The sequence below is a fragment of the Fusarium verticillioides genome, chromosome 1 (assembly GCF_000149555.1).
Source record: "Fusarium verticillioides 7600 chromosome 1, whole genome shotgun sequence".
NCBI lineage: Eukaryota > Fungi > Ascomycota > Sordariomycetes > Hypocreales > Nectriaceae > Fusarium > Fusarium verticillioides.
The window spans coordinates 536,738-558,544 of record NC_031675.1 but is presented as its reverse complement, the minus strand read 5'-3'; the positions used below and the strand labels follow the sequence as shown (position 1 = coordinate 558,544).

At 48.6% G+C, this 21,807-nt stretch overlaps 10 protein-coding genes and 1 non-coding gene across 11 annotated transcripts; 8 read left to right on the top strand and 3 right to left on the bottom strand.

Annotated features, from left to right (window-relative positions):
• Positions 1 to 1,595: 1,595 nt before the first annotated feature.
• Positions 1,596 to 3,350, bottom strand: FVEG_09764 (hypothetical protein). The gene has a single exon (XM_018898832.1). The coding sequence runs from the start codon at positions 2,722 to 2,724 to the stop codon at positions 1,837 to 1,839; it is 888 nt and encodes a 295-aa protein (XP_018756786.1). The 5' UTR covers positions 2,725 to 3,350; the 3' UTR covers positions 1,596 to 1,836.
• A 180-nt stretch (positions 3,351 to 3,530) lies between these two features.
• FVEG_09765 (hypothetical protein) lies at positions 3,531 to 4,695 on the top strand. The gene is made up of 3 exons (XM_018898833.1): positions 3,531 to 3,697; positions 3,780 to 3,940; positions 4,003 to 4,695. The coding sequence occupies exons 1-3, from the start codon at positions 3,678 to 3,680 to the stop codon at positions 4,395 to 4,397; spliced, it is 576 nt and encodes a 191-aa protein (XP_018756787.1). The 5' UTR covers positions 3,531 to 3,677; the 3' UTR covers positions 4,398 to 4,695.
• Positions 4,696 to 4,913: 218 nt separating this feature from the next.
• On the top strand, positions 4,914 to 6,170 carry FVEG_09766 (DNA-repair protein complementing XP-A cells; the record flags this gene model as incomplete). The annotated part of the gene is made up of 3 exons (XM_018898834.1): positions 4,914 to 4,997; positions 5,056 to 5,704; positions 5,755 to 6,170. 3 exons carry the CDS (start codon positions 4,914 to 4,916, stop codon positions 6,168 to 6,170), a joined length of 1,149 nt encoding a protein of 382 aa, XP_018756788.1.
• An 883-nt stretch (positions 6,171 to 7,053) lies between these two features.
• FVEG_09767 (hypothetical protein) lies at positions 7,054 to 9,638 on the top strand (the record flags this gene model as incomplete). The annotated part of the gene is made up of 3 exons (XM_018898835.1): positions 7,054 to 7,446; positions 7,495 to 9,330; positions 9,379 to 9,638. Exons 1-3 carry the CDS (start codon positions 7,071 to 7,073, stop codon positions 9,636 to 9,638), a joined length of 2,472 nt encoding a protein of 823 aa, XP_018756789.1. The 5' UTR covers positions 7,054 to 7,070.
• Positions 9,639 to 10,014: 376 nt separating this feature from the next.
• Positions 10,015 to 10,086, bottom strand: FVEG_16659. The gene has a single exon. It is a non-coding gene; the product is annotated as a tRNA-Asp (tRNA).
• A 315-nt stretch (positions 10,087 to 10,401) lies between these two features.
• On the top strand, positions 10,402 to 11,500 carry FVEG_09768 (hypothetical protein; the record flags this gene model as incomplete). The annotated part of the gene is made up of 2 exons (XM_018898836.1): positions 10,402 to 11,167; positions 11,294 to 11,500. Exons 1-2 carry the CDS (start codon positions 10,412 to 10,414, stop codon positions 11,498 to 11,500), a joined length of 963 nt encoding a protein of 320 aa, XP_018756790.1. The 5' UTR covers positions 10,402 to 10,411.
• A 33-nt stretch (positions 11,501 to 11,533) lies between these two features.
• On the top strand, positions 11,534 to 11,851 carry FVEG_16660 (hypothetical protein; the record flags this gene model as incomplete). The annotated part of the gene is made up of 2 exons (XM_018905903.1): positions 11,534 to 11,659; positions 11,702 to 11,851. The coding sequence occupies 2 exons, from the start codon at positions 11,534 to 11,536 to the stop codon at positions 11,849 to 11,851; spliced, it is 276 nt and encodes a 91-aa protein (XP_018756791.1).
• Positions 11,852 to 12,469: 618 nt separating this feature from the next.
• Positions 12,470 to 13,528, top strand: FVEG_09769 (hypothetical protein). Its single transcript, XM_018898837.1, has 3 exons — positions 12,470 to 12,621; positions 12,670 to 13,256; positions 13,304 to 13,528. The coding sequence occupies exons 1-3, from the start codon at positions 12,506 to 12,508 to the stop codon at positions 13,489 to 13,491; spliced, it is 891 nt and encodes a 296-aa protein (XP_018756792.1). The 5' UTR covers positions 12,470 to 12,505; the 3' UTR covers positions 13,492 to 13,528.
• A 151-nt stretch (positions 13,529 to 13,679) lies between these two features.
• Positions 13,680 to 14,508, bottom strand: FVEG_09770 (hypothetical protein; the record flags this gene model as incomplete). The annotated part of the gene is made up of 2 exons (XM_018898838.1): positions 13,680 to 14,033; positions 14,086 to 14,508. 2 exons carry the CDS (start codon positions 14,506 to 14,508, stop codon positions 13,680 to 13,682), a joined length of 777 nt encoding a protein of 258 aa, XP_018756793.1.
• A 2,330-nt stretch (positions 14,509 to 16,838) lies between these two features.
• On the top strand, positions 16,839 to 17,819 carry FVEG_09771 (hypothetical protein; the record flags this gene model as incomplete). The annotated part of the gene is made up of 1 exon (XM_018898839.1): positions 16,839 to 17,819. The coding sequence occupies one exon, from the start codon at positions 16,839 to 16,841 to the stop codon at positions 17,817 to 17,819; it is 981 nt and encodes a 326-aa protein (XP_018756794.1).
• Positions 17,820 to 19,423: 1,604 nt separating this feature from the next.
• Positions 19,424 to 21,292, top strand: FVEG_09772 (beta-glucosidase; the record flags this gene model as incomplete). The annotated part of the gene is made up of 1 exon (XM_018898840.1): positions 19,424 to 21,292. One exon carries the CDS (start codon positions 19,424 to 19,426, stop codon positions 21,290 to 21,292), a length of 1,869 nt encoding a protein of 622 aa, XP_018756795.1.
• Between the last annotated feature and the right edge of the window lie 515 nt (positions 21,293 to 21,807).

Sequence of the window (21,807 nt, the reverse complement as noted above, 5' to 3'; positions counted from 1 at the left end):
TGTATATCGTCTCAAGTGTAGATATGCTTGGATGGAACTTGTGTGTCTTGATCTTTATTTTCTGCCTGAACGGAAAGCATCTCGTGGCGTTTTTAAACCCCGAGGCATCTGTCTGGTATAAGAGCGTCCGAGGACAAGGTAGAGGTCTTATAGGCAACAACAGGACAATGATCCAATCCCAAGCCAACAGAATGTTGTAGTGAGCGAACCGATTATCACGGACCCCATTTTCCACAGTGGGCATGAGGTATCGTGCCGAGCCGCACTGCCAGGCTCCCGTCCATGGGATGTGATACCTTTTGGGTCGGTTTGGTTTAGGTAAAGGGCAGTTGGTCGAGTCGCACCCCTGTCTCCGATCTATATGATGCTCCGGGTCTCCGTCTAAGTGGTGTCCCTAGCACGACCACACACACACACCGCACTAGTCATGCCGGCTCCTTCAGGAGCGAGTCTTTTTGAGCATAGGGTGACGTATTCTTTCTGAGTGTGTTGATTACGTTGTTTCTCAATTTTAGAATCTAGGCTGCCTGATTTCAGTGAGTTGTTTAGTTTCCGTAGCGTTCTTTATTCCTCGTGTAAGGTTATGTAATGCAGATAGTGTAGTGTAGTTCTAAGTGACCCCTTGGTCGAAGTTCAGGTGGAAACTGGTGAGATCCCTGCGATATGAGTGGTCCAACTCCACCTGTGCCTGGAGGAGGAGGCTAAGAAGGCTGGAGGAATTCCTACGAGCCATTATCCGTCGAATAAGAGAAACAAGTGTGCGACGATGCTCAAACTCTGTGTGGCTGTGTCTGCGTCTGCCCTGGAAACAAGAGTTCTAGAGTCCAGTCTGTATATATTGATAGTATGAATAGTGTAGCACTGCATGCAGGGCCCCCAATTCCTTTTTCATTGGGCGCTTATCGATTGCCACGTTCAAGGCTATGTATCGTCTTTTCCCACAATCCAATGCCAGTAAGAATCACTTTTCGTTGTCTGCCGGGTGCCTTGCATCCTTTGATCTACAGAATATGATGTAAAACAGCTCCAACTGAGAAATTGCCCGTCCTGTTGGTTGTAGGTTGTTGGTTGCTAGTCCCGGCCGTGGGGAAAAGGGTCAAGGCAACGCCGCAATTTTAGGCAAAAGCCTCCACAGTCGGCAGCGAACCGACAAGCGAACCCTTGAACGTCATAACATTAACCCCAATCGAGACTACAATATGGTATTATCGTGCCATAAAGACACCGAGGCTTGACTCACTGCCCCTCTGGCCGGAGTTTTTGAATCAGGTGGATCACAAGGTTATTTAGACGTGAACGATGAAATTACAACAAAATACGATTTAAAGTGGTTGCATGAGGTTTTTCAGGGAGGGCACGGTGAGTCGATATCAAACGGTGATGGGGGTGGCAGAGCTACGTACTGGACAGGACAGCAGTTGTGAGTGATAATATACAAGATTGATATGATACTCCAGTATCAGCCTTGTACGGCACGGCATGTTACATGACTGGTGGGTTTTACGTGTGATGGTTCAAATCTAGGCAGACTGTGGAGGCTGAGGCTGTCATTCTTGGAATCCCCTCATCACTCTAGTATCATGGGACTTGACGATGCAGGCCTCAGAGTATATTTCCTCGTATATTTGTGTTTTTCTATCCAAAACTACCTACTCTTGCACTCATTGATATCGTCATATTCGTCCGTGTCTTACTGCTTGCTCACCCTTCAACCATCAATCTCCACAAAATCTCTCGTCTATCACCCTCAATCTTGACATCTGGCGCCCGCGCCAATTGTGATGTTGCCCACTTCACCCGATCTACATCCTTCTTGACATCTTGATACGCCGGTAGTCAAGCTGCCCAGCGCACCTGCTTCACCTCCCTGATCTCGAGATATTCTGCGTATTCTAGAAGCTCAACCATCGGGACGCTGCCGTCGAGCCTCTGCACCGTCCCGTTGTTCCAGTGCACTAGAACCTTGGCGTACCGCCTGTCGGGTGCCAAGAAGGCCACGATGCGGTCACATGACGCTCGGGGGTTGACTGAAATGGTAAACGAAAAACTGTTTTCGCTTCGCATCCCATTCCTTGTGTTGTCATATACCTCAAAGACAGGCCTGCCATTGCGGTTATATCTGTGGGGCGGATGCGAACGGCGTTGGCTGGTAGTATGCACGTCGCCGGACATATGTCCATAGTTATCGTGGCTATGGGAAATACCTGTCGGATGGGGGCAACATCTGCAAGTACATCTCGTGGGGTCCGAAGTTTGATAGTGTCCTTGCATGTCGAGGGGCATGATGTAAGTACCATAGGTTGACCCTCGTCTGATAATTGGTGCCCGACCACTGTTGAGCATCGTGTTGATCTCCTCCTGCGGCGAACGATCCCGCCCTCTGTCCGAACGAGAGCGTCGTCGGTCATTGCTCGCACGGCGCTCTCTGTTCAGATGAGAGTAATCGTCGTCCAATTCTGAGGAAGAAGCTGAGCCCCGTCTCGGGCGCAGATACTCTTCCCGTCTGGAATGGTGGTGATGATGATGTTGCTGTTCCCATCTCATATGGTAAGGCACTTCGGATTCGCCAGACCTACGTGAGTACGAGTGAGAATCACGACTACTTGAGGAGCTGCTGCTGCGGCGCCGATCATAGTCACCGTAAGCACTCCGGTTTGAATAGAGGGAATTTTGCCTCCTAGCTGCCGCAGCGTCAAGATCGTAGCGTTGTGATGAGTACGACATGCTGGGCTTTAATTCGGTATACAGACCTGGTTTAAGTCACGGTTTGGTTTGAGTAAATTGGCTCTGTGATTTGCGTGGAAACTGAGTCTGTGAGTCTAAATGAGGTTTGTGAGAGTCCTTTTGGTATTTAAAGAAATACTGTGTCCATTGACGAGTCCATCGTGACGACCTCCAAGGTCGGCCCATAGGCTCAACCTTGGAAGTGAACATTGCTTCGACTGAACAATAATCAAGAACATCGACTCTCCTTTGTTCAATTCGCATTGAGAACATCGAATACTCTTTGTTCATCAATTCCCATATTTTAACATAATGTCCACTCGAACAATGTTCAAAGATACGGCCATGGTTGTTCTGCAGAGCTCGTCGAGTCGTTCCGCTTTCATCAAAGAAACAAGTCAAAGGGTTCAGTTACACAACTTCCGGGCTTCCGCAAGGTCATTTGTGCTGAGACTGTTAAGGCCCGGGCAACTTGGCCTTTTGAGAGAAAATAGAAACGGGGTCTTTCACGTTCACGCGGGTCCCAAGATGGCAGGTCGACTGTTGTTTGATTAAACCAATTCCTAAATGGAAGCAATGGGAAGTTGGGAGAATGAATGGCGCGATGAGGCTCGGGGATGCAACGGAGGCCGACATATGAAATTAGGGGCACAACCTGAGATAAAGTCCCCTAAAATTTGAGATAAGCCAATGGCCTTGTCTCATCCTGTTTGCGGGTAGCTTCCCCACAGTGGCCAAAGGGGGCTAAGGGTGCGGCGAAAAGCCACAGGTGGAGGCCACTCTCCAAAAGGCCAGCAAAGACATATCCATTCCATTTCATCCCGCACTCTAATCTTTGCAACCATCTTCATACTCTGTTCCCATCAGCCCCCAAATCCTTTTGGCCTTGCCATTTTCTCTTTCCTTGCTTCTTCTCTTCAATCCTTCCTGGTCTCTTCAACCCATTAATCAAAATGGCTCTCTCCCCTCAGATGTAAGTCGTTCTCCATGCGACAGCCGTCGCGCAGATTAACTATCTGGTGGCGCAAAGAAGAAAACGCTGACATTTGCGATAGCACCAACCTGATCATCATCTTGGGTATGATGCAGGTGTCGAAGCGTGTTCCCTTCGACGACCCTTTCGTACTCAACGTCGTTCGCGCCGTTTACCTCGCCAGCAACGTCATCATTGCTGCTCTCTACTTCTACACCCAGCTGAAGATCAACAAGAAGAAGGGTAAGATAACTTGACCTCTGAGGCAATTTCCACCATCGCAATACTAACTTGAGCCTCCACAGACCTCACAACCCTCAAGTATGTCGAGCCCGCCCCCATGGGCTCCACTGAGGAGGGCAAGCTTGTCACCACCACCATCCACGCCTACGACAACCAGCAGATCCGCACCGCTTTCCGTGGCCAGGCTATGGGCATGGCCATGATGGCCTTCATGCACATCTACATGAAGTACACCAACCCTCTCCTCATCCAGAGCATCATCCCTCTCAAGAGCGCCTTCGAGAACAACATGGTCAAGATCCACGTCCTCGGCCAGCCTGCCGCCGGTGACCTCAAGCGTCCCTTCAAGCAGCCCCAGGGTTTCATGAGCGCCATGCAGGGTGGCCCCGCCCAGAGCGACAAGAAGGCCGTTGAGGCTGCTGAGCGCGCTGGCCGTGGTGGTGCCAAGGAGGAGTAAGCTAGAACCTCTGAAACGAATTTTGGGCTTAGAGGATAGCGCGGACCGTAGGCTGGGGTTGTAATAGACCTTGGTTGTACTATAATACAGATGTCATGGCTCGCAAAAGCATTTGCTTATGGCGATTGCCAAAACCAAGGAATTGGAACATATTGAGCAATTTCTTGAAATGATATCTAATGTAGAAAAGCAAGAAGATTATTACGAGAACTTGAGGATTATGACCTCAAAAGCCCTGCACATTTTGGTGACTGTCGAAAGTTTGCGTAGACTGCAGTCACGTTTTCTCGTGTAGATTGGTGACATAATTCAGATTTCTGATCGCGACAATCCGCCCCTCCGCCACCCATCGCCGTCATCGAGGACCCTGAGCCAAACTTCTCTTTTGACGTCTGCATTTGGTCTTTTCTCTGCAAAATCTCTCTTTCCACTTGTATTGCGAGTCCGTGACGAAGCCAGCTGTCTCTGTCTCCTCATTGTTCTTTCGGTATCCCATCTCCGGTCTGATTGCTCATCATGGAACAGCCGTCTACACCACCTCGGGCAACAAAGCCTGCACCCACCATCACTCCGCCGACCCCAGAAGTTACGAAGCGCATAGTATGTAAATCCCTGGGGTAAATGTGTCTATTCTCTGGGGATTCTGACCTGTATCTAGGAAGAGAACCGACTCCGCGCAAAGGCGATCCGAGACCAGCGTGAAGCTGAACAACGAGCGACCGGCACCGCACCCGAAATCCCGAAGAGCTCTGGAGGTTTCGTGCCAACAAAAGACGTTTACATCTCTAAAACTGCCGACGGAAAGCGACCGTACAGTTCTATCTCTACAGCAGATGCCCCTAAGGGAACGAATCGAGATGGGCGTAACAAAGGCGATGAGGAGGCTTTGCGGCCGGCACGCAAGTTCACAAAGTTCGTCGATTACAACATGAGCGCCATGACAGATACGAAGGGTGGTTTCTTATCGACGGAAGATGATCCGCATAACTATGCTCTGGGTGGCAAGAAGCCTGGACAGTCCGAGGATGACCAGCGACCGAAGCACATGAGCGTTCAGGAGTGGGAGAGATTACAGCTGATACGGAACTTGAAGAGGCTAAAATCTGGCCCTTTTGAGCCCGGGCTGAGTGTGCTCGCGGACGACGAGACTCGAAAGAAGTGCCAGGATTGCAAGAGCTTGGAGATTGACTTTATCTGGGAAGAAGTCTTCCATATCTGTGTTTGCAACAAGTGCAAGGAGAAATATCCAGAAAAGTACTCGTTGTTGACGAAGACTGAGTGCAAGGAGGATTATCTGCTTACAGACCGTGAGTTGTTCCACCTAAGGTATCGGGCTGTCATCGCTAACATGAAATAGCCGAGCTACGAGATCCAGAGTTACTACCACATCTCTCAAAGCCAAACCCTCACAAATCCCATTGGCACGACATGATGCTCTTCCTTCGATGTCAAGTAGAAGAATATGCGATCAAGACGAAGTGGGGGTCATCAGAAGCCTTGGACGCTGAATATGAGCGACGAGAAACACAAAAGAAGGCTCGCAAGGAAGCCAAGTTCAAAGAGAAGCTACTTGACTTGAAGAAAAAGACAAGAACGGACGCTTTTCGCAGACAGGCTGGCAATCTGAGCAAGTCTGGTGCAAGCAAGTTTGGAGATGCAATAGGAGGTGGACGGCATGTTCACGAATGGGGAAGAACGGTTGAGAACGAGGATGGGATGACGATCAAGACATGTGTTGATTGTGGTATGGAAGTAGAGGAGCTAGAGTTTTAATGCTGTCACATTATTATTTAAGGCCTGGGTTTAGAGTTTGGAGTTCAGAGTAATAAGCACCGTGATAGGCCTAACCAGGCTCAAGGATGATTAGGCATAGAATCAGGCTATCTTTACTGTGATTGGTATATCAAAGTAGAGTCTGATTCAGGAGAAACTGGTGTTGGGTAACAGATTCACTTCGCTGCAAGGTTCCACGGTCTTGGATTCAATTAAGGGCCTTTCCATGTTTGACTTTCAACTAACCAGCACTAAAACAAGACACAAACAAAGACGTTTGTCATCAAATTTGCTTTGTTCGGAGCTGAAATCCTTCCCTGTTGATTATCGGTCCCTGTATCAGTGATCCGCACCGTTAGCCAGGGGTTCCAAGTTGATGCCTGACAGCCTCACATCCATTTCCAAGTCAAGCTTGTTCAGCGCTGATTGGTCAAAATCTCAGCGGCAAAGCGTCGATATAGAGGATAGCACCAACTAGCAGCGTGGAGGTACAGGGCCACTACACAGGACAGCACAACAGACAGATGCACCCGACCTCAAAGTACCCGACCAAGACTGGCAAGCTTGGTTCTTAGCAGCACACGACCCGACGCCCAATTTTTTGGCTTTCTATCGACAGAAAGCAAATCACGATATCACGATTCGACGTCTATTCAGATAGGTCAGGACCGAAACTTCACCGAGACGACAACACGTGCCAAGGCTCGTTGTATCTTTCGCGCAGGAGCTTCCAGGTTCCCAACATCTGGCTTCGTCACATCTGATCACATCACATCACACTCCAACAACCGCAACGAGCTTGCCCGACCTCAAATCCGGCACTCGCTCGCCTCCATCGCCATCTCTCCCAAACCGACTCGAAGCTCCATGCACCCGTCCAATTGAGAGAGGCGCGCCGCGATGGGCCCTAATGCTGGCAACGGCGTGGGCGGCCTGGAAATGGGACCTATGATGCAGGGCAATGGCTCGAACATCCCCCAGGCCACCGAGTACACCCTCCAGGGCGTCATGCGATTCCTGCAGACCGAATGGCACAGACATGAGCGCGATAGGAACTCGTGGGAGATTGAGAAGCAGGAGATGAAGGGCCGCATCGCCAACCTCGAGGGTCAGGCGCGGAGGGCCGATGCTACTCAGCGCGTGCTGAGGAAATACGTGACTATGCTGGAGCGAAAGGTTAAGGAGCAGACGGCTCAGCTTCAGGCTCGGGAGGCGGTTGATGCAGAGACGGCGGCTAAGAATGACCGGGCTGCAAAGATACAAGAGAAGCTTAGATGTGAGCAATGCCCCTTTGTGTCAACTTTCCATACTAACATTGTTGCAGCTACCTTGGAGGATATGCCAGTGCCCGGTGTCGATGGTGTTAACTATGAGAAGCTCGACCGAGGTGACGAGGAAGCTCAACGACAAGATCTTAAGACCTTTCTTGATCAATGTCAATCCGAATTTATGTACCTTATGATTACCCCCGCGAACCCGCAGCCACCTCGAGAATCTCCCCCGCTACCGATCATGGAGGACCTGCGAGAAGTTGAGGCTTTTGGCATGCCAGCTCCCCAGCAGCAGTTTCAGCTACCTACACGAAATGCTCAGAATCACTCTCAAGAAATGAACTCGAGGATATCTCAGCAGAATCATGCGCCTCCTAGTCAAAACCAACAGCAACACTTTGGTCAGAAGCAAGAACACCAGCCTCAGCCAATGGTGCGGTCCGAGCACCCTCCCGTCATGTATCAAAACTCTAATGACTGGCCCGCGCCCGTCTCAGTAACATCCCGACCGGTTGAAGATCACATGCCACAAGCAAACCATGCAGCAGAGGTTTTGGGTGGAATGGATGATTCTGCTGAACTTAGAGAGAAGCACTCTGCACAACCTGAGAATGATGGGTGGGAGTTCCCCGAGGGTACATTCCCTGAACCTGGAAACTCGCAGCCCAATTCTCAACCTAACCGCCCTGATACCGATGCTTTCCCTACCGCTGATAACCTCCCCAAGTCGCCGAGCCGACGAGATAGCTCCCACCGACGAAAAGGCTCCATGTCTAGAAGACGAAGTGCCGATCATGAGCTAGCCTTGGCTGCCCAAAAAGCTGAGAGTGGTAATTTCAAGCTCAGATTTGGACTCCGAGGTCACCTCGACACTGTTCGCACAATCATATTCTCTGGGGGCGGTAGCCCCGGCGAGCCAGAAATCTGTACTGGAGGAGACGACGGTATGATCAAGCGCTTCCACATTCCTCGATTGGATGGTCACCCTGGAGGTCTTGCGCACACAGCGTCAGACCTTGATGTTACAGCCAACTTTACACACCGTGGTCACGCAGGAGCAATTCTGTGTTTGACATCGTGGTCACCCTCGCCGAATTTCTCAACTGGAGGTCGCGCACAAGGCGACGGCTGGATATTCTCCGGCGGCCAAGATGCGACCATTCGAGTTTGGGAGCGTGGAAGGGTTGATCCCAAGGCGACTCTTGAGGGACACACTGATGCAGTCTGGGCCATATGTGTTCTGCCAGCAACTCTTGGTCAAATATTCGGAAGCTCAAGTCCCTACGGTAGCACGGATCGTATCTTGGTTGTTTCGGGTGCTGCAGACGGCAGTGTTCGTTTGTGGTCAGTGAGCGCACCTCCTCAGCTGAGCTCACCACAACCTGGAACAAACCGAGCCATGACCGGCCGCGGAGGCAGAGTCCGTGGTAACTCGATGAGCTCCGGCAGTGGATTCTCCAATACTCCCCAACCTACCATCGCCTCTAACTCGCCCTTCAACCATACCCTTGTACACAACATCTCGAGGTCTGACGGCTCCACCGCCAGTCCGACGTGCATCACACCTTTGGGTACCACTGGAGAGTCGTTCGTCGTCTCGTACTCAGATGCCGCCATTATCGTTTATGACACCCGAACCGGTGAACAGATCGGCAACATGGACAGCCTTGAAACATATGATCAGTCAAACAAGACCAGCGTTAATGCCGTTGTGGCTACGACAATCGGTCTCGATCAGGCTAACCAGAACCACAGCGGTAGCATAGGGGAAGAAGATGCCAGCCCAGGTGCCACTGGAGGTGGACGATCCATGGCTGGTTCAGGTGTCGAGGGAACTATCATTTCTGGCCACGAAGACCGCTTCATCCGGTTCTTCGATGCCAACAGCGGTAAGTTGCATGTATCACGAATCCTTACAAAGACTAATTGTTCTCCAGGCCAATGTACATATAACATGATCGCTCACCCTGACGCCATTTCCAGTCTTTCCCTCAGCCCTGACGGTCGTGAACTCGTCAGCGCGGGTCACGACGCCTCCCTCCGTTTCTGGAGTCTCGAGAAGCGCACCTGCACGCAAGAAGTGACGAGTCACCGCGTGATGCGCGGCGAGGGCATCTGCGCCTGCGTGTGGAGTCAAGATGGTAAATGGGTAGTCAGCGCTGGCGGCGACGGCGTGGTCAAGGTGTTTGCACGATAATGGAGATAGATTCTTTACATGTATGTATGTCATGAGATGGAGGAACTTCTTTTTGTTATTTCTCAAAAGGGTACGGGGTGGTGGTGCATTGTTGCTTGGCGGACCATGGTATTGTAGCAGTTGGATTGGGGCGCCCAAGCAACCAGGTGTCATAGTATCTGTATGTGTTGAGGAGGGTGATGATTTCGCTTATTTTATACTACTCGTCGATACCCGGCATTTAGTGGTGGCTTATCTTTTACTTCTGGTATCATCACGGAGTGTATTCATAGTAAGATAACTTGATGGCAAAAAGATGGTGTAGTTATCGTAGTGATCTGATGCGATGAATGGGAAAAATGCAAAAAAGAAACCTGCGTACCGCAGGTGGCTGGATCTCTCCCGCCGGGAATTGAACCCGGGTCTCAAGCGTGACAAGCTTGCATACTGACCACTATACTACGGAAGACACATTTTTTCCTAAACAGGCTTAGCCTGCTGTAGTGAGAGGGGTTATACTGAGGGTGATATCGATAGAGTATATGAATGATTAGCTAGTAGTGGTGTTTGTTTGGGAATAGCATCCAATGACTTATATGGATTAAAACCACTGCGACCCTGTATCTGAGCTGCGAACCTGACCGATCCATTATGCTATGACACATGCTGGTGCTACTTGGCCCTCCGAAGACAGGAGGGGCAGGGCATTGATCTGAGCTCAAAACTCCTACCTCATGAGTCAACTACAACCACAATAACTTTTGCATCTGCTTCAGACAGGAGACAATTTCGAGATGCTGCCATCTACTGCTGTTATCCTTAGGACCAGCGCCCGCCTGGCTACGTCCCAAACTCTCACTCGTGTGTCCGCCCCCTCCCTGACCTCATTCCGATGCCTCAACCGCGGTCTCTCAATATTTCATGCCCTCGCCGCCGCTTTCTCACTCAACAGAGATCGGGCCCGTGAGATTGAGGCACAGACTGTCAGCAACATTGACAGCAAGCGCGAGACAGCAGCGTACCTCAAGGTTTTCACGCTTACCTCAGAGCATTTTGCAGTCATCAAGGTCGGGGGCGCCATTCTTCAGGAACACCTAGACGAGTTCTGTGGCAGTATACTATTGCTCTATGAGCTTGGGCTGTACCCAGTGATTGTCCACGGCGGCGGTCCGCAACTGAATTTCCGCTTAGAAGCTGAGGGGGTGGTTCCTCAATTTGAAGATGGCATCAGTTACTCTGATGCCAAAACCCTTACTATTGCACGTAAGCTTTTTCTAGAAGAAAACTTGCAACTTATCAAACGCTTAGACGCATTTAGTGTCACAGCACGATCTATACAGGGAGCCTTTAGAGCTTCTTACCTTGACAAGGAGAAGTGGCAGTATGCTAGCAAGATCACAGAGGTTCGGAAGGAAGCTATCGAGAGCAGTATATCAGCAGGATACATACCGATCCTGACTTCAATGGCTGAAGGGGATGAAGGTCACCTCTTAAATGCCAATGCGGACGTTGCGGCTGCTGAACTTGCTCGTACGCTTAAGCCCTTAAAGGTTATCTACCTTTCAAAAAAAAAAAAAAAAAAAAAAAAAAAAAAAAAAGGAGGCCTTTTTAATGGTAAGGGGAAGATGATCTCGCAGATCAACATTGATGATGAGTTTGAATACCTCATGGCTTAGCCCTGGTGCTGTTATGGCACTTGTCTTAAAATTCGGGAGATGCAGGCTCGCTTGGGTAATCGCATTCGAAAGACTTCCTCGATCAAGGAACTTCAAGACATCAAGAAGCTCGAGGCTACGTCAAACAGCAGCCCCGACAGTCTTGGCATTGCGACTATCGTGGATCAATTCGCCGGTATGCCAACAGAGAAGAAGTTCACTGCCTAGTATGATGATGATATGCATTACATGGCTATCGTCATGCCTCAGGACCAAGGTACGGCTATACTGACGAGTCTGCCTACTACCAAGTCTGGCTGGCTTAACGGTACGATGGAGAATATCTTTACCGGTATCAAGAAGGACTACCATACTCTGGCTTGGGCTGTTAGCGAGAGAGACGAGAACTTGACCTAGTTCTTTGAACAGGCCGATGGCAGTTTCCACCAAAACGGCAGAGTTCTCTTCTACTACGGGAGCGACATGCACTCAGTGGCTCTCAGCTCTGTGTACGAGAACTTCGTATCTGGACGAGCTTCGCTTGGCGACTCCAACCTTGAAAGCGGCGGAACATCTTGAAGTGGAGGAGACAGTTAAATGAATTCTGCGTTGCACCCTTTTTCCAACACAAGTTGGTAGATTTAGACCACTGACCTGACGCTGGCAAGAGCGGTAAAGCTTTCCGTAGCAAACTCGTCGACATACCCTACAGTGTTTTCTTTGTTCTTGTAGTACTGATAGAAGAATGGGCAACGTTAAGGAACGCCTCGAGCGACACCCTCTCATTTGCGGCATTCGCGGATCTCACTTCTAGTGAGAATCGAGCCTAGTGAAACTCATCCAAAGGCAAGATTTCCACAATCAAGCGAGTAGCAACAGACATGGAAGCGCTGGATAACTCTACAAGGGCTGTGCATCAAGTGCCATTCACAAGTGTAAAGAACTCTGCTTATTCAATACTGGGTTAATATAATCGTCTATGCTACCTGTGTACTCCGTAAGTTACATTGAGATCCGCCCAGAGCATCGTGAAGTCAACTTTATTCTTCCTGTCCACTGAGACTTGGTGCAACTTCCCAATAAGGAAAGTATTCAAAACGTTGACCAGGTTCCCCGGATCACGGATCACCTGACGTCAAAGCCGATGGACCTCGGCATCCTCATCGAACTTATACAGCAGCTTCCAAATCTGACACTCAAAAATCCGAATACCAGACTCATATTAATCACAAAATGTCGACGTATGAAACAGCTCAAGATCAGTTCATCACCGTAGATGGCATCAAGTTCGCCTACAGGCGCTTCGGCGCGAAACAAGGCGTACCCCTCACATTGTGCATGCACTACAGGTGAACATCTCTTCAATCCCAGTTCCAGGCCTGGACTGACAACATCAGAGGAACGATGGACCATTGGGACCCAGCTCTTATAAACCCCATCGCGGCCAAGCGCCCCATCATCACCATTGACAACGCAGGCGTTGGGCGCTCAGAGGGCGAAGTCCCCAAGCAGTACAAGCAATGGGCACAATACTACATCAACGTCCTCCGCGCGCTCGACGTGAACAAGACTGATGTAATGGGCTTCTCTATGGGCGGCTGTGTTGCTCAGCTCGTCGCCCTCAACGGAAAGGATCTCGTTCGTCGGCTTATCCTCTGTGGAACTATGCCCAGCACAGGCGAAGGTGTAGTACCAGCGCCTTCTCTGAAGGCCTTCAATGCTCTCAGTGCTGCCAAGACGGAGGGAGAGCACAAGGAAGCTTTTCTTATGAGCATGTTTAACACTTCTGATAAGAGCAGGGCTGCGGGTGAGGCTGCATGGGAGAGAATCACTACTGCACGAAAGGATAGGACGGATCATGTTGATCCCGCGAATGCTCGTCTGCAGGGAATTGCTTTTGCAAAGTTCATGGATCCGAAGCAGGCTAAGGATGCGTCTTATGATCGATTGGAAGAGCTTCGTATACCTGTGCTGATTGCAAATGGTAAGTTGGACTGATACTTGAGTTGCAAAGCGCTAACACAAGAGTAGGAAGTGAAGATCTTCTGTTGCCTACAGAAAACAGCATCGTGATATGGAAGAAGCTGAAGAATGCCCAGGCGCAACTACACTTGTACCCTGATTCTGGACATGGCTTCCTGTATCAGTACGCGGATGAATTTTCCAAGTTGATCAACGTTTTCTTGGGTGATGAGTCCAAGGTATCAAGCCGTCTTTAGACATAAACATACACATATGTAAGATTTAACAGGAAGGACTGAATATAAGTTCGAATGATAATGTGCTTATATTGCAAAGATTGTATATGCATCGACGCCTATCTAAGTTCACCCATGACCAAACCCAAACGAAGAACCCAACGCCTTTTCCTCTATCCTAGACCAGCTATGCTACAGACACTCCAAGATTATTTCTTGCACTTGCACTTAGGATCAAACACTACCGGGCAATCACAGCAGACTTCATCCTTAGACCAGGTGATATGAGCACCCCAGTTGTAGACCTGGTTGAGGGTGTTGTACTCAGAGTACGCTTTCTTGACCTTCCCAGTCTCAGGGTTCAAGAAAACCATATCGATACCGTTGCCGCGACCACGACGAGTTCCCTTGGGGACCTCGAAGTCGCCCTTCCAGTAGAATGTGAAAGAGTTGCAGCCGTAAGCGATGGGTCCTTTGATGAAGGCGCTGGGGTCATTGGTATTTTCAGTGTTGCCTTCGATGAGCTCCTGGCGGTTCTTGTAGATGGGAGGAAAGTCATCGTTCTGGAAACTGTCAGCCTATAGGTGCAGAGTGAGAAGGTGAGGATATGTTTACCTTGGCGTACTTGTTGATCTTGGAGGATGATGAAGTCCACCAGATAGATTGAGAGTAAAATTTGACGTCCTCATCGAAGATAGTCCTGGCCAACGCTCCACCATCTGTGATACCAGAGAAAGTCGAGACGTATTTGTTGACTATAGACTCAAGCTTGCTCTTCGAAATGCACTTTGTGCTCTGAGCCGTTGCCTTCTTGCCCCCGGTATTGGTAGTACCTGAGCTACCAGTAGAAGCCTGCTTCTGCCCGACAGGCTGATACTTGTTCGTCTCAGGATGATCATAATTTCCTCCATAAGCGTTATACCCAGCCTTGACGGGAATACCAGCAGCAGGAAGGATATTGTCAGCCCTGCGGTGGATGTTCTTAGCTGAAGTTGAGATGGCGCAGGCCAGGATAGAGAGCGCGAGATAAGCCTTCATTTTTGTATGATGAACCACAAGTTTTGTTGTTTTAAAGAGAGTGGAATTGATCTGAAAAGATCAGGGGTTTCAAGTTTGTGGAGTGGTGGTTAAAGAGAGACTGAGACAATGGCATCCGCAAACGGGAAGTACTCGTCATCTTATACTCTGTGACTCGGCAAGTCGATCATTGTGGGAAAAGTCAAATCGTTGGTGAGGATTGTAGCGTAAGTTTGAGCTATTGTTGCTCTAGATTTGTGTGTCTTTGATGGTGGCCGTGGCAAAATTCCAGTTGTTCCTGGACTAGACTCGATGCAGCGGATGTGGAATTGGACTTGAGGGGCTAGCTGAAGATACTAAATGTCATATATGATAGAAACGAAGCAATATATATAAGTAATCATGAGGGAGTCTTGTGGTTGCGGTTGTAGAGTGAAATGTGTTGTGTTGTAGAATGTCTCACTGCCCTCGCAAGCAGTTCATCTGACACTATTCCCGCATCTTCAACATCTGAGACACCAACTTGGCATATACAAAGGCGTTCCTGTGGCGCAACCTAACTACAAGCCACTCAAATACTCACACACCAAGAGACTGGTGATCTGTGTAAGTGAACGCCGACAATAGTTGACCCAGCGACTTCGGAATGCTGTCTCCTATCGCCAACCCCGACCCCAGCACGTATCCGGAACATGGTCCGACGTCTGTGGCCCCTCCATTTCTTCTAGTCTGGGGACTCGCTGTTTTACATGCGATTGCTTGAATCGTCTATTGTGTTTCGAGATCTTGATCGTCGCCGGGCTTGCTTCCACGTTCCGATAACCTGGGTGGATGGAAAAGCGTTTAGAGCAAGAGAACACGCCGGTTATTTGAATTCATACCTTTGCGTGGATTGGTCTGTGGTGACTTGCTTCATGTGGCATAGGGGGCGCCGATGACTTCGTGATGATGTTCTAACAGGGCTTCAGCTTAGTAGATAGCCACGGCGTTGGTCGTCAACGCCTCTTGTCAACTTTTCTTAATTACTGCAAGTAACATCAAAGAAGCTACTCAATATTTGAGTCATTTATAAATCATTCTTAGTCATGTGAAAGTGACAGTTGTCCTACAGGTGGAAACATATCGCGAGGTGCAGCTCTCCCGCTACCTTCACTCATACATGACAGCCAAAGGCTTCTGCCATGAGCATAAGTCTGAACTGATTTTGAATAAACTCCGGGGAAAGACTGGTTTTGAGCCAGTTACCATCTTTGGGGTATCTAAATATGAAAACGTAGTCAGTATCAATAGACTGCCAAGTCTCTTGTCTTACATCTTGGTCATGAACGACGATACATGAGTCTCATGACCATGGCCAAGTCTTTTGTCACTCGAGACCTAACGCCCAATGACTATGCCCTTGGAAGCTTTTCCGTGGCAGACAAGCCTGGTCCGTTGGACTATTAGTGAGCATTGAGGCGCCAAGAGACAATCGAGTAGATGGGAGTATATATGCTCACTTGGCCATGGCTGCTGTAGTATTTGTGTTTGACCGGATGATCTTGAGCGGTTGAATTGATTTAACACATACGATACTACGTCAATAGGGGCTTTAGATTGCGCATAAAATACCCGAAATTCTTTGTCCCGTAATGAATCAGTGGGACTAAGTAGAAACTGGTTGTTTCTTCCAGTCTGAATATCGCCAAGGAACGTTAGAGCATAATTTGGAGCCACATGATATGAACAAAAGATGACCCGGCCCACAGAGATCAGTTGCCTTAATCTGTTGCTCGATGTGTCCTCCAGCATCCAGTCTGGTTTCTCTTAGTATAAGGCGCTTTTCCACAGTCCTATTGGTTTTTCACCGAATCAAGACATCCGGGATAAAGGACCGATCTGAAAAGCCCTATTGATATGATGAACATGGTTTTATTTGGCCCCGAGTGTTCATCCCGCTTTAATATCTACTGCTAAGTTTACTTGACCATTGTCCTGAACCGTCCTTGCTACTCAAACCCTCTCGATGCAAGATGCGATGTGCCAGTGTTAGCTGAATAATGACTTTAGAACAAAGAGTCAGGCTGCGCAGGTGCCTTGCTGCGGTAAACATGCTATCGTTCAGCCTAGCTCTGTTATTAACTGCAGTACCATAAGACTGCATGAGACAAAAAAGAGTAGCCAAGCAATAAGGCTGGGAAGATGACCATACAGCTTTGTAGCTAGAACAGAGCTAATGTATAGGACAACCCATTTAAATGGTTGTGATATCAATTAGGTATAACTATATATATACCTTCTATATAGCAATGTTCTTACTTTACATTTCAAGTCTGGTACACTACAACACACATTGCAACACATATTGCAATATGCGCCCTAGCTCTTTTGAAAAGTACCAGGTTTCCATCTGTGACCCAATTCCAATCTCTTTCACCAAGTCACTAGCAAGAACAGAGGCTGGCAGGATCATGAAGCACAGGGGCACAAAGCGTGTCTTTATCGAGCACCTTTGCACCGGTGGCTACCAGTATGCTTCACAGATTATGGATCCAAATGATCATTTAGTCCCCGTTAAGGGGCCCGAGGGCCGAGTCCAAGTTCTTACTGACGGCACCACAATCCTAAAAACTGACCCGCGACAGCAGATGGAGATAACACTGCCTTGGCCTCGGGTAGCCAATGCCCGTCCGAGTAGGCATTCCCAATACTGCACTACTGCACATTCCATAACACAAGGTCAGATCAGCTTAGCCTGGAAAGGTGCCCATACAACCGCTCAGCATCTTGACATAACCAACATATATATGCCACCTGACATTATCACCCTCGATTACGATGGTATGGCTCATGGTCCGTTGGAGCAAAGTATATTTGATGATTTTGATCCGACTACAACTCATGATGTTCTCTTCCATATCATCTGTATCCGGAATAAAGGGTTTCCTAAGAGGTATTTTGCGATTGTAGAGCTTCTACGGAGGCCGCGTGGCCCTGAGAAGAAAATCTATTGTGCTAATGTAATGGATGAGACTGACGATACGGTGCAGAGGCTGATGAGCTGGTATGATCGGTACATGGACACTAGGGATAGGGCACCTGATGCAGACCGTCACCGTACATGGGTTGATACCATTTATGGCAACAGTAAGGCGACTACCTATGCCACAAGGCACAAGGTTGCCTATTGCTTTAAGATAGCCTCGCTGTTATTCTGTAAGAAAGGTAGCCTTATGGTTAAGGATGAGGCTGGTAACCCTGGCGATTTACCAAATCAGGACATCAGATTTGGCGCGTCAGGGTCAGATACAGCACTCATAAACAGCTTTTTAGCAATTAATAGCTTATATTAAGCTAGCTATACTGCTAGAGTATTCAAGCTGCAAAAGGGTAATAGTAAGCTAGCTAATTGAGTATCCTAAAGTATAGCAATAGTGTAGGGAAGTAACATGAAACTGAGTAAGATTTAATGATACGGGGCAGTTGTAGAAACTGCTGCTGCTGCTTTCTTCATAATATTCTAACTCTTGGCTGAACAGAGAGAAGAATACTGGTTGACAAGTAGAGCTTATATGTCTCGTATGTGCGAACTATCAGTTTATTCAGCTAGCTGCCAGTATGTAATACGATACTGTACACTGCCAACCGGCCCTACAGAGATGTAGGTTGAGTGTTGAATCGTAAACACTAAGGTCGATGGGTTATCTCTTTGTCTGGATGCAATTGAAGGATAAAGTATTGCTCTTTGCACAAGTCGAACTCTTTGTGTTTAAAACGTTCTTAGATCTTATCAATCAGCTCGTGTGTCGCCGTTGAGCCACAAGAAATGGTGTGCCCAAGTGCTCATGCAAAGCGAACAATGAACTGAGGAACCTGCGGCCCTATAGACATACTCATCCTAAGGAATGAAAACTTTTAGACAATCTAGTCTAATTTTAGAGGAGTCTTTATTGAGTTTACTTTGACATTCTCTACTAAAGTCTTATGTTATTCTTGCTGCCTGATGCTGCCTTCTCAGTTGCGCCGAGACGCTGGCAAAGTACATACATACTATAAAGCTGCATCAGAGACGAAGAGTCGCGATGAAGGACAATTAATAAACTGCAAGTATAGTCTATGGTGGGTTCAGCTCTGTCCCAGATGAATAAGCTATACTTCAACTGTGCGCCATCAATGATATCACGGGCGGGATTAACAACTTTGGTCTGGTTTCCCATGGTTAGCTTTCAAACCATTCCCTCTCGAGATACCCCGAAACCCCGAAACATCATGTCAATCGCTCGACTTCGGCGAAATACAAAAACGGCTCTCACCATCGGCTCCTCATAAACTTTTCATCTTATCCTCCCATTGGACAGTAACTCTGGGGTAAACCGGATCCCTGGGCCATAACCCGCAAAGATCGACAAGGCCGGCACCATAATCTTGGTCCGGGGAAATCTAATAGCACGATGCCGTCACTGCTCTATCCCCACAAACGACACGGTACCGCGAGCACGTATGATTTCCCGTGCAAGTCGGAGTATCCGTGGCTTTGTAAAGCGAGAGCATGACCGTTACATCCCCACAACTTCCCCGCGATTTCTCATAAAGAACAGGTTTGAATCGGTCCGAAAAGTCTGGGGATCGACTAACACGCGGAATTGCAGTGCTTTTCGGTTCAGAATTGATGGTGACGGCTAGGGGAGGAAAGAAAACTCAGAATCTTGATACCAAGTGACAATAACACTTAGGTAACTTAGTATAAGTTTAGGATAAGTTTAGTATAGACTTAGGATACCCTTTGCTAAGTTTATTTTGACGCCCTACGTTAAGGTCCGGTGTTTTCTTACCCCCCCGAAGGACGGCAAGGACGGATCATGATGTTGTGGGAGGAGACATAGAGTAGCTTGAGCATATATATCTTGGGTTCGCGCGGGCTGTTTTGCTCGTTAGTTCTGTATCTCAGTCGCCCATCATGACACCCTCATACGCTGTGATACAATTCCTCTTTGCGTCGCTGGCTGTTGGCCAGCAGATCTATCTTGATGCAAAGGGTCCTACCGAGCGTCCTCAGTGTAAAAAGGCTACAAAGACACATGAGCCGAAATACACATATACACCATTTAGTTATACCCTCTCTGAGACTGTGAGATACGCTACTTCGGTGCCGTCTCCCACAACAACGACTACATACGCCAATCCACCAGAGTCCCTCATCTCTCTCGTGCCGTCACTGTCCTTCACAACCTGGGGAAAATGGGACCCCAATGCCACCACAAAGGCTTCAGATACAGATGATCCTTATGGGCAAGCCGCATGGACTGCTCTCTGGGAACATGCAAACCCGCCCAACTTCACTGAGACGGGAATTTTCAGCACAACTGTGTCCCCCACTCCTATTCCCAGCAGTGAGCTAGTTCTACCGCCACGGGACTACTTTGGCCCGTCGGACTGCTACAACTTCCCCAAGAACTTCAGCTTCGGAGTTGCTAGCTCTGCAAGTCAAATTGAGGGTGCCACTGCGGAAGAAGGAAAGGCACCGTCTCTCATGGACATCCTCGTCCAAGATGGCCGTGCGAAGGATTATGTTACGAATGAGCATTATTACTACTACAAGCAAGATATTGAGCGCGTTGCTGCGATGGGAGCTAAGCATTTCTCGTTCAGTATTGCGTGGACGAGAATTCTGCCTTTTGCTCTGCCTGGCACGCCTGTTAACCAGGAGGGTATCGATCATTATAACGACGTGATCAATTTCATCCTTGAGAAGGGCATGACTCCTGAGGTTACCCTGCTTCACTTCGATACGCCTCTCCAGTTCTATGGCAGCAATCTCACCAAAGCTGCTGATCCACCTGAGATTGGCTACGTCAACGGCGCTTATCAGAATGAGACTTTCCAAGATGCTTTCGTCCACTATGCAAAGGTTGCTATGGCGCACTATGCCGATCGTGTACCTGTTTGGTTCACCTTCAACGAGCCTCTTCTCTACTCATACAATGCACTTTCCATCAACAATGTGGTCAAGGCTCATGCGCGAGTTTATCACTGGTATAAAGAGGAACTTGGCGGCAAGGGCAAGATTGCGCTCAAGTTCAACAACAACTTTGGTGTTCCTCGTGATCCTAAGAGTGAAGCTGATGTCTACGCTGCGGACCACTTCAACTCTATTCAGCTGGGACCGTTCTGTAATCCGATTTTCCTGGGCGAGGACTACCCTGAGTCGTTCAAGAAGACCTTTGAGGATTATGTCCCTCTGAGTGAGGATGATCTCAAGTACATTGGCGGTACAGCAGATTTCCTGGGTATTGATCCCTACACTGCTACCGTCATCGCACCACCCATCCCAGATGAAAAAGACAGCGTCCTCGAATGTGCATCAAACTCATCCTCAACATTCCGCCCCTACTGCGTCAACCAGACCACCACAACCGTGAATGGCTGGAACATCGGCTACCGCTCCCAGAGCTACGTGTACATAACACCAACCTACCTACGCAGCTATCTCAACTACCTGCACAACACATGGAAGACCCCCGTTGCTCTCACAGAGTTTGGTTTCCCCGTGTACGCAGAAGCTGATAAGGAATTGTCTGACCAGCTGTTTGACACGCCGAGGAGTATTTACTACTTGAGTTTCTTGTCTGAGACGCTCAAGGCGATTTGGGAGGACGGTGTCGAGGTTGTGGGGGCTTATGCGTGGAGCTTTGCGGATAATTGGGAGTTTGGAGATTATGATGCGCACTTTGGAATACAGACTGTTAATAGGACGACGCAGGAGAGGAGGTATAAGAAGAGTTTCTTCGACATGGTGGATTTCATGAAGGCTCGGGGTGTGGAGTGAATGAACGTCTTGAGATGAGGACCAGTCAAGATAGATACCATGGTGATACAAGGGGGAGGCAAAAAAGCTGAAGACCTTCATCCTAAAGGATGGAAAGGCTTAGGAAATACAGTCTAAATTCAGGGGAGTCTTTGTTGAATTTATTTTAGTGTTCTCTTCTAAATTCTCATATTTTCTTGCTCCCTAAGAGCTTACCGTACTCTAAGCCCCCTTATCGTCAACCCAGTGTTTAGCTTTCCAGGCAGACAAAGAATAGGCCGAGGTTTGGTTCCTCTCTAGCAATGTAGAGACTGTGGAACAAAGTGGTTGATGCGTCGGCCGTGCGAAGAATATTCTCGTCCGCCAACTTCATAGCTTGTGTGGATGAGATGTCTCAAGCTCAAGAGAAGAGAGCTCTCCCTAGGGGTATGCAACGTAGTTGAACGAGATGTCGCCAGTCTCGTATTATACCTACTTCAAGTGCTGAAGAACTTTCCCTTCAGTCTCTTCGTACCTTAGCTACCCCGTTGAACAGT

Excerpts from the sequence above, each read along its gene's own strand:
- FVEG_09769 (XM_018898837.1), top strand. The coding sequence starts at position 12,506 with ATGTCGACGTATGAAACAGCTCAAGATCAGTTCATCACCGTAGATGGC. Across the intron at positions 12,622-12,669 it reads ACATTGTGCATGCACTACAG|AGGAACGATGGACCATTGGG; the intron begins GTGAACATCTCT and ends TGACAACATCAG. Across the intron at positions 13,257-13,303 it reads ACCTGTGCTGATTGCAAATG|GAAGTGAAGATCTTCTGTTG; the intron begins GTAAGTTGGACT and ends ACACAAGAGTAG.
- FVEG_09765 (XM_018898833.1), top strand. The coding sequence starts at position 3,678 with ATGGCTCTCTCCCCTCAGAT. Across the intron at positions 3,698-3,779 it reads ATGGCTCTCTCCCCTCAGAT|CACCAACCTGATCATCATCT; the intron begins GTAAGTCGTTCT and ends CATTTGCGATAG. Across the intron at positions 3,941-4,002 it reads GAAGATCAACAAGAAGAAGG|ACCTCACAACCCTCAAGTAT; the intron begins GTAAGATAACTT and ends GAGCCTCCACAG.
- FVEG_09764 (XM_018898832.1), bottom strand. The coding sequence starts at position 2,724 with ATGTCGTACTCATCACAACGCTACGATCTTGACGCTGCGGCAGCTAGG.